The 10,914-nt window shown below is 39.8% G+C and overlaps 1 protein-coding gene across 1 annotated transcript in view; it reads left to right on the top strand.

Moving 5' to 3' along the window:
- Positions 1–2,343: 2,343 nt before the first annotated feature.
- Positions 2,344–10,914, top strand: part of LOC106094753 (glutamate receptor 1) — a 184,559-nt gene continuing 175,988 nt past the window's right edge. The window contains exons 1-2 of the mRNA XM_059360354.1: positions 2,344–2,472; positions 3,344–3,471. Of these exons, the coding sequence (XP_059216337.1) occupies positions 2,373–2,472; positions 3,344–3,471 (228 nt within the window). The 5' untranslated portion in view covers positions 2,344–2,372. The remainder of the gene's footprint in view (positions 2,473–3,343; positions 3,472–10,914) is intronic.

Here is a 10,914-nt window from a genome sequence, read left to right as displayed (position 1 = left end):
CAATTTGGCCGAAATCGGTCCAGATTTGGATATTGCTGCCATATAGGCCGATCTCTTCAATTAAGTTTTGGGTCCATAAAATACGCATTTATTGTCCGATTTTGCTGAAATTTAGGACAGTGGGTTATGTTAGGCACCTCGACATCGTTCTGCAATATGGCACAAATAGGTCCAGATTTGGATTTAGCTGCCATTTAGACCGATATCTCAGTTTTAGATTTTGGGGCCATAAAAGAAGCGTTCATTGTCCAATTTCGCCGAAATTTGGCACAGTGAGTTGCGTTTTGCTCTTCGACATATTTCTGCAATATAGCCCAGATCGGTGCAGATTTGGATATAGCTGCAATATAGACCGATCTCTCGATTTAAGGTTTTGGGCTCATAAAAGGCGCATTTATTGTCCGATTTTTGCGAAATTTGGGACAGTAAGTTGTATCAGGCCTTTCGACATCCGTATTCAGTTTAGCTCATATCGGTCCCGATTTGGATATAGCTGTCATATAGACCGATCTCTCGATTTAAGGTTTTGGGCCCATAAAAGGCGCATTTATTGTCCAATGTCGCTGATATTTTTATACCCACCACCGAAGGATGGGGGTATATTCATTTTGTCATTCCGTTTGCAACACATCGAAATACCCATTTCCGACCCTATAAAGTATATATATTCTTGATCAGCGTAAAAATCTAAGACGATCTAGCCATGTCCGTCCGTCTGTCCGTTGAAATCACGCTACAGTCTTAAAAAATAAAGATATTGAGCTGAAATTTTGCACAGATTCTTTTTTTGTCCATAAGCAGGTTAAGTTCGAAGATGGGCTATATCGGACTATATCTTGATATAGCGCCCATATAGACCGATCCGCCGATTTAGGGTCTTAGGCCCATAAAAGCCACATTTATTATCCGATTTTGTTGAAATTTGGGACAGTGAGTTTTGTTAGGCCCCTCGATATCCTTCGTTAAATTCGCCCAGATCGGTCCAGATTTGGATATAGCTGCCATATAGACCGATCCTCCGGTTTAGGGTCTTAGACCCACAAAAGCCACATTTATTATCCGATTTTGATGAAATTCGGGACAGTGAATTGTGTAAAGCCCATCGACATCCCTCGTTAATTTGGCTCAGATCGGTCCAGATTTGGATATAGCTGCCATATAGACCGAACCTTCGATTTAGGGTCTAAGGCCCATAAAAGCCACATTTATTATCCGATTTCGCTGAAATTTGAGACAGTGAGTTTGGTTAGGCTCTTCGACGTCATTTTTCAATTTTGCCCAGATCGGTCCAGATTTGAATATAGCTGCCATATAGACCGATCTCTGGATTTAAGGTTTAGGGCCCATAAAAGAGGCATTTATTGTCCGATTTCGCCGAAATTTGGGACAGTGCTTAGTGTTAGGCTCTTCGACATGTTTATGCAACTTGGCTCAAATCGGTCCAGATTTGGATATAGCTGCCATGTAGACCGATATCTCGATTTAAAGTCTTGGCCCCATAAAAGGCGCATTTATAATCCGATTTCACTGAAATTTGTCACAGTGACTTATGTTCGGCTTTTCGACATCCGTGTCGTATATAGTTCAGATCGGTATGAGGTATATGAGTATAAGGTATGAAATTTGCACCGAATTTTGATGAAAGGTGGTTAACATATATACCCGAGGTGGTGGGTATCCAATGTTCGGCCCGGCCGAACTTAACGCCTTTTTACTTGTTGATAGTGAGTTGTGTTGGGCTCTTCGACATTCTTCTTCAATTTTGATCAGATTGGTCTAGATTTGGTTATAGCTGCCATATAGACCGATCTTTCGATTTAGGGTTTTGGGGCCATAAAAGGCGCATTTATTGTCCGAGTTTTTCAAAAGTTGGGAAAGGGAGCTGCGTTAGTCTCTTCGACAAGTTTCTGCATTTTGCCCCAGATCGCTCTATATTTGGATATGACTTCCAAAAAGACCAATATTTTGGTCTACAAAATTGAACAATGACTAGGACTTATAAGTACCTCTCAATGTCCATATCGAATTTGGTACAAATCGGACCATTTTTCGGTGTAGCTGCTATGGGGCTTAATTTAGAAATTTTTCACCGCATTATGGCGAAAGGTTGTTTACATATATACCCAAGGTGGTGGGTATCCAAAGTTCGGCCTGGCCGATCTTAATGCCTTTTTACTTGTTTTAAACTCTGTTTTAATAAAAAATGTGTTTAAATTGTGGTATTTCCTTAAATAAACCAAACTTCTTGTTACTCCTCGCCATGCTGTACTACACACATTTAATATGCCCGTTTTCTTTTTTTCTTTTGCTCTTTTGCAGGTGCCATCTTTGAACAGGGAACCGATGAAGTTCAGTCGGCCTTCAAGTATGCCATGTTAAATCACAATCTGAACGTGTCTTCGCGTCGCTTCGAATTGCAGGCGTACGTGGATGTCATTAACACAGCGGATGCATTTAAGCTCTCGCGTTTAAGTACGTTTCCATTAAAAATTTTGCTGCAACAGCACCAGCGACAGCCGCAGCGTTAAGTTAAACGAATTTTGCCATTCGACTCTGCCCATGTACCATGAAACGAGGTCAAGTTGGGAGAAAAATACTTTTAACCTTTTGTGTTGTATTTCGATTTTTCTTGGGTTTTTTCAATTTCATGTTGCGTTACTTTATGCCATGCAATGGACGGACAAGGAGCGCAGACCAAGCCACGGTTGGCAGTCGGGGGACACATGACGCTTAAACATTAATTATGTTTAAGGTCTGGGTGGCAGCATGCTCTGTCAGTCGGTTTGTTGAGCCATGGTCCTGCTGGCTTTTTGTGTTGGTCATTTTTGGGAAAATTTTCCTTTTTCATTGAAATCTGTACGGTAATTCCGCTTTATGTTTGTTTTTAATTGCTTTCCGCTATACTTTGCCACTGTATCCATACGCGGAGGTATCTTAAATTCCATTTCATTTATGTTCGCTCGTTCGTTCACTGGAGGTTTTGATTTCATTTCCTCCTTTCGTTGGGATTTGTTATGGTTTATTTGTTTAGTTTTTGTATGCTCCTCCCTGGGATATGGGGCGAGTCAATGGCTCGATCCATTGTGCCAATGAGTGTTTCAATATTTTTGGAAAATGGCATTTGTGCCAATTCATGCCATGCCATTGATTCATTGGCCAATGGGTTTTCCGTTTAGCATTCGTTTTCGCTGGCTGTATTGATTTTTTTTCCTTACATTGGTATGAGTGAGTGTTTTATGCTCGTTTGTTGTTGTTGTTGTCGTTTTTTTTTTGTAATTCTCCTCTGCCTTCATAATGGAACGCCATTCATTCACCGATGCCAATGTCCTTACACATCCTCCAGTATGCAATCAATTCTCGCGCGGCGTCTATTCAATGCTGGGCGCTGTATCGCCGGATTCATTTGACACGCTGCACTCATACAGCAACACATTTCAAATGCCATTTGTGACGCCATGGTTCCCGGAAAAAGTGAGTAAAAACAAATGCATATCTCAAATTAAATTAGGATAGATTGCACATATGGGAGGAGTAATTAGCCAAATTAAGGCTATATATAATGGTTACCAAATTCAATCATTCCACTTGCTTTGAGTATTATTGAGTGTTGGATTTTCCACTTCAAGCCAGGAAGAGAATTGAAAACAAAACAAAAAGAACACACTTTAATTAAAATAAAAGCTTGATAAATAATTGAACGAAGGTTTTTTAATTAACAAATTGAAGTTTTATTCGAGGGAAAGAAGCCATGGGTGTGCAACATGGGTGTTATCATCCTTGAAGGCTGAATTGGAGTTTCATTGTAAGTCTGCCATTAGACTCACTGAGGCTTTCTAGTCTATTATGATACCACAGAAATAGGAGACGGAAGGTAACTTCTAGTTGCTTGAAGTGAACCAGCCAAATGTTCACATCCATCACTTCCGATTTTCTTATTGCCTTACAACAGTTATGAAAACTATCTGAACGTTAACTCCCAGGCCAAATAGCTGAAGCTTCAAGCCTGGAATTTGCTAGAGGGTCGCAAATTATGGTTTATATGGGAGCTACATCTGTTTATAGACCGACTAGAATCATACATGACAAACTGGACAGGGCCCGCTCCGCTGCACCTTTTTTAACTCTCTACTATCTATTTAGGGTGGGGACCCTTCGGACTGAATGTGGATATCGTGCTACTGTAGCCTATGTCCGCCTATGACGTTGAACGCCTGCGTTCGAATCCTGGCGGAACTTTGGACAAAATTTAAAGCGGTGGTTATCCCCTCTTAATGCTGGCGACATTTGCAAGATACCATGCAAAAAATTCTCCCCAAAGAGGTATCGCATTGCGGCTCACCTTACGGACTCGGCTATAAAAAAGGCCCCTTATAGTTGATAAACTCAACTTGAATCAGAAAGCACTCAATGATGCAGGAAATTTTTTTACTCTACTCCCAAATGCCTTTCCTTTGAGCCCCATATTACTGTATTGATAAATATTTCGGGTTTAGGGGGTATTTCGGGGGTGGTCACATGGCCATCAAAGTAAATGTGAGATTCGTGCTCTACTTTCAGAAACATTTCGTAAGAGCCCCATAATGACACGATCGGTAAATAAGTTGTGTTTGAAGGTGGGGTGGACCCCAGGGTCTTTGTCCCGAAAAGGAATATAAATTTCCCGAAAATCAATAAATATCCACCCTAAATAGCTTTTATATAATACGGAGGTATTTTGGGGTGGGGCGGCTTCTCAAACACCTGGCACTATATTGCCATGATTGGTTTACATATCCATTTGGCGGGTTTTGGGCTGTCTGCGCGGCACCCTTCCCCAACAATAGAAACCATGTTTTTTTATACCCACCACCGACGGATGGGGGTATATTCATTTTGTCATTCCGTTTGCAACACATCGAAATATCCATTTCCGACCCTATAAAGTATATATATTCTTGATCAGCGTAAAAATCTAAGACGATCTAGACATGTCCGTCCGTCTGTCTGTTGAAATCACGCTACAGTCTTTAAAATAGAGATATTGAGCTGAAATTTTGCACAGGTTCTTTTTTTGTCCATAAGCAGGTTAAGTTCGAAGATGGGCTATATCGGACTATATCTTGATATAGCCCCCATATAGACCGATCCTCCGATTTAGGATCTTAGGCCCATAAAAGCCACATTTATTATCCGATTTTGCTGAAATTCGGGACAGTGAGTTATGTTAGGCCCTTCGATATCCTCCGTCAATTTGGCCCAGATCGGTTTAGATTTTGATATAGCTGCCATATAGACCGATCCTCCAATTTAGGGTCTTAGGCCCATAAAAGCCACATTTATTATCCGATTTTGCTGAAATTCGGGACAGTGAGTTGTCTTAGGCCCTTCGACATCTTCCGTCAATATGGCTCAGATCGGTTTAGATTTTGATATAGCTGCCATATAGACCGATCCTCCGATTTAGGGTCTTAGGCACATAAAAGCCACATTTATTATCCGATTGTGCAGAAATTTGGGGCAGTGAGTTGTCTTAGGCCATTCGATATCTTTCCTCAATTTGCCCCTGATGGGATCAGATTTGGATATAGCTGCCATATAGACCGTTCTCACGATTTTAGGTTATGGGGCCATAAAAGGCGCATTTATTATCCGATATCGCCGCAATTTGGGACAGTGCTTTGTGTTAGACACTTCGACATTTTTCTGGAACTTAGCCCAAATTGGTCCAGATTAGGATATGGCTGCCATTTAGAACGATATCTCGATTTAAAGTCTTGGCCCCAATATAGGCGCATTTAAAATCCGATTTCACTGAAATTTGACACAGTTAGGCTTTTCGACATCCGTGTCGTTTTAGGTTCCGATCGGTTTATTATACCCACCACCGAAGGATGGGGGCATATTCATTTTGTCATTCCGTTTGCAACACATCGAAATATCCATTTCTGACCCTATAAAATATATTTATTCTTGATCAGCGAAAAAATCTAAGACGATCTAGACATGTCCGTCCATCTGTCTGTTGAAATCACGCTACAGTTTTTAAAAATGTTAGCCCCCTAGACATCCTTCGTTAATTTTGCCCAGATCGGTCCAGATTTGCATATAGCTGTCATATAGGCCGATCCTCCGATTTAGGGACTTAGGCCCATAAAAGGCGCATTTATTGTCCGATTGTGCAGAAATTTGGGACAGTGAGTTATGTTAGGCCCATCGATATCTTGTTTTCAATTTGGTCCTGATCAAATCATATTTGGATATAGCTGCCATATAGACCGATCTCACGATTTTAGATTTTGGGGCCATAAAAGGCGCATTTGTTGTCCGATTTTTCTGAAATTTGGGACAGAGAGTTATGTTCGGCCCTTCGATATTCTTCGTCAATTTGGCCTAGATCGGTTCAGATTTGGATATAGCTGCCTTACAGACCGATCCCTCGATTAAAGGTTTTGGGTCCATAAAAGGGTCATATATTGTCCGATGTCGCCGAAATTTGGGACAGCGAATTGGGTTAGACCCCTCGATATCCATCGGCAATTTTGCCCAGATCGGTCCAGATTTGGATATAGCTGCCATATAGACCGATCCTCCGATTTAGGGTCAGAAGCCCATGAAAGCCACATTTATGATCCGATTTTGCTGAAATTTGGGACAGTAAGTTGGTTTAGGCCCCTCATTAACTTTCTTCAATTTGGCCCTGATCGGATCAGATTTGGATATAGCTGCCATAAATACCGATCTCACAATTTTAGGTTTTGGGGCCATAAAAGGCGCATTTATTGTCCGATGTCGCCGAAATTTGGAACAGTGAGTTAGGTAAAGCTCCTTAGCATACTTCTGCAATATGGTACAGATCGGTCCAGATTTGGATATAGCTGCCATATAGACGGATCTCTCGATTTTAGGTTTTGGGGCCATAAAAGGCGCATTTATTATCCGATGTCGCTGAAATTTGAGACATCGAGTTTAGCTAGGCTCTTCGACATTTTATTTTTTTTTCCATTTGGCTCCGATCGGATCAGATTTCGATAAATCTGACATATTGACCGATCCCTTGATTTAAAGTTTTGGGCCTATAAAAGGCGCATTTATTGTCCGATTGTGCAGAAATTTGGTACAGTTAATTGTCTTAGGCCCTTCGGTATGTTTCTTTAATTTGGCCCTGATAGGATCAGATGATAGCTGCCATAAAGACCGATCCCACGATTTTAGGTTTTGGGCCCATAAAAGGCGCATTTATTGTCCGATTTCGCCGCAATTAGGGATAGTGCTTTGTTTTAGGCTCTTCGACATGTATCTGCAACTTGGCCTAAATCGGTCCAGATTTGGATATAGCTGCCATATAGAACGATATCTCGATTTAAAGTCTTGGCCCCAATATAGGCGCATTTAAAATCCGATTTCACTGAAATTTGACACAGTGACTTATGTTAGGCTTTTCGACATCCGTGTCGTTTTAGGTTCCGATCGGTTTATTTTTAGATATAGCTACTATACGTATTAGTATTTGGTCCAAATCGGAACATTTTTGTAACCTCCACCATAGGATGTGGGTATACTAATTTCGTCATTCTGTTTGTAACTACTCGAAATATTCGTCTGAGACCCCATAAAGTTTATATAGTCTTGATGTCCGTCCGCCTGTCCGTCCGCCTGTCCGACCGTCTGTCTGTCGAAAGCACGCTAAATTCCGAAGGAGTAAAGCTAGCCGCTTGAAATCTTATCCGTGTTTTGTTATGATATCCAACAACTGTGCCAAGTATGGTTTAAATCGGTCTATAATCTGATATAACTGCCATTTAAACCGATCTTGGATCTTGAATTTTTGAGCCACTGGAGCGTGTAATTCTTATCCGGTTTGGATGAAATTTTGAACGAAGTGTTTTGTTGTCATATCCAACAACTGTGCCAAGTATGGTTGAAATCGGTCTATAACCTGATATAGCTGTCATATAAACCGATCTGGGGAATTTATGTTCTAGAGCTTCTTCCTATCCGACTTGGCTGAAATTTTGCACAACGTATTTTCGTATGACTTTCAACAATGGTGGAAAATAAGGTTTTAATCGGTTAATAACCTGATATAGCTGCCATATAAACTTATCTTGAATCTGGACTTCTTTAACCACTAGAGGGCGCAATTCCTATCAGATTTGGCTTAAATTTGGCACGAGTTGTATTGTTATGACTTCCAACAACTGTACCAAATATGGTTCAAATCGGTCCATAATCTTATATAGCTGCCATATAAACCGATCTGGGATTTTGACTTCTTGAGCCTCAAGAAGGGCTAATTATTATCCGATTTGGCTGACATTTTGTACAACAGCTCCTTCTATGACATCCAACATACGTGTCAAATATGGTCTGAATCGGGTTTTAGCCTGATACAGCTCTCGTATAAACCGATCTCCCTATTTTACTTCTTGAGCCCCTAAAAGGCCCAATTGTTATTCGATTTGGCTGATATTTTACACTTATTCTTCTACTGTGGTCTCCAACATTCAATTCAATTAGCAAAGCAATTCTTTTGTTTTATCCTTTGTATATCTGAAAGGAGATACCGCGCAAAGAACTCGACGAATGCGATCCATGGTGGAGGGTATATAAATTTCGGCCCGGCTGAACTTAGCACGCTGCTTACCTGTTCGATATAACTGCTATGGGACATAAGGTATGCCATTTTCACCAGATTTTGATGAAAGTTGCTTTACATATATACCCGAGGTGGTGGGTATCCAATGTACGGACCGGCCGAACTTTAAGCCGTTTTATTTTTTTTTTACATACCCCTGCCTTTTTGATCCATTTTGGTGTTAGCTTTTGTATTTTCATGGAACGGCTGCTTTTTATAAAACAACTGACCTTTACAAAACATCTGTTCAAAGTTGAAAATTTTTGCTGGCAAAAAAGTTCCAGTAGAAATTTCTCTCTCGCGCTGTCTTCTGCTGGCAAATAAAGTATGCGAACGGCTTGCAGTAAAAATTTTTAAAAATTTTCACCAATTTTTCAGTTCCCGATGACAACTAGTAACTGCATATATGAAGGAATAGGGGTTTATCTTAGCTTACTTTCGATACTTGGAATTAAAAGTGGGTAACTTTGGAGGTCGGTGTACTCAGTTATTGTGAGGGAGCGACCAATTGTTCTTGGCTTTGTCATGGAAAAATAATAGTGGGCATTCCTAATTCCCAATACAAATGATTTTCGTTTCTGCACATCTAGGATTTGCATAGTGCCATATATATATTGCAAAATATATTTTATTTGCTCCTGCTTGGGCCTAGTTTCTTGATTAACCCACATAAATTATTTTTCGAAAATTCCATTTGCCAGAATTCAATATATTGTAAATAAGTGTTGCAGTTGCTTGATATTAATCATACGTCCATTAGGCTCAACTTTGAATTGGCGCATATAGTTATTACATTTTTTTTTTTTGTTTTTTCCATGTCTTCCCAATAGATGTGTGTGTATGTGTGTGAGTGTGTTTTTCACATTCTGTTATTTTTTTTATATTTATTTTGTTACCAGAACCATTAAAATGAAATGTATCGTTTGGTTCAAATAGCACCAAGTTCCCATCCCACACCACCCCCCACTCCATACAATAACATTATGAAATTTATAGGCAGTTTATGTTTGTTATTAAATATGGTTGGCTGAGAGCACGCAGTGGAGCTGGTGACTCTCATGCAGCGACCATTTCTCTTTCACGCTCTATTCGCCATTTCAAATAAACGAAAATCCACAAATCATAATAATTTTATGAAATAAATGTCCATTCGACCAATGCCCATGAGACTATGAGAAATGGGCAGAGCAGAGCAAAATTGGGCTTCCAATACAACAATGGCATATAAATCTAGCATGGGATAAAGTTGTAAATATTATGTGCGAAACAAGTGAAAAAACGACCGATATCAAATTATGATGACATTTTGATAACGATAATTTAACGACAATGAACACAAGTTCCTCTAAAAAAAAACAAACAAACAAACAAACACCATGTTGTAGCGACATGCCCCTTCGTAAATAGCAAAAAAGGAAACCAGTATGTGTCCACATGCTTCCATGAGAATGGACATTTTGTTCAATGCTCCCCCTGGGAATTCCATATGATAAAGCAACATTAACTGTATATGTTCTACTATAGGATTTTTTAAAACTGCCACTTTCAAGGGTTCAACACACTTCCTTCGGCAGTGGTCCATTGGGGGAATTGTTTTAAAAGAACATGCGAAGACCATATATTTAGTATACCCTTGCGCGTTAGGGTATATGGCAAATATAAATTGATGAGGATACAAAACGAAGCCTAACCAGCTATGAAGTGTTTTTTTGTTTAATTAAGACTTCTGGCTTGCAGACACAATGTTCGCTATAGAGTTTTTGGAAAAAATCTAAAAAAACAAGTAAAAAGCCGTCAACCACCACCTCGGGTATATATGTAAACCACCTTTCATCAAAATCCGGTGAAAACTGCATACCTTATGTCCCATAGCAGTTATATCGAAATATGTTACAAGTCATTGTTCAATTGTGTATAACAAAATATTGGTCTTTTTAGTAGCTATATCTAAAAATAAACCGATCTCAATCATATACGACACAGATATCGAAAAGCCTAACATAAGTCACTGTGTCAAATTTCAGTGAAATCGGATTAAAAAAGGCGCCTTTATGGTGCCAAGACTTTAAATTGAGATATCGGTCTATATGGCAGCTATATCCAAATCTGGACCGATTTGGGTCAAGTTGCAAAAAAATGTCGAAGAGCCTAACACAACACACTGTCCCAAATTTCGGCGAAATCGGATAATAAATGCGCCTTTTACAGCCCCAAAACCTAAAACCGAAAGATCGGTCTATATGGCAGCTATATCCAAATCTGAACCGATTTGGGTCAAGTTGAAGAAGAACATTGAAGAG

The sequence above is a fragment of the Stomoxys calcitrans genome, chromosome 1 (assembly GCF_963082655.1).
Source record: "Stomoxys calcitrans chromosome 1, idStoCalc2.1, whole genome shotgun sequence".
NCBI classification, from domain to species: Eukaryota; Metazoa; Arthropoda; class Insecta; order Diptera; family Muscidae; genus Stomoxys; species Stomoxys calcitrans.
The sequence above is the reverse complement of the archived record's forward strand: the minus strand, read 5'-3'. Positions and strand labels throughout refer to the sequence as shown.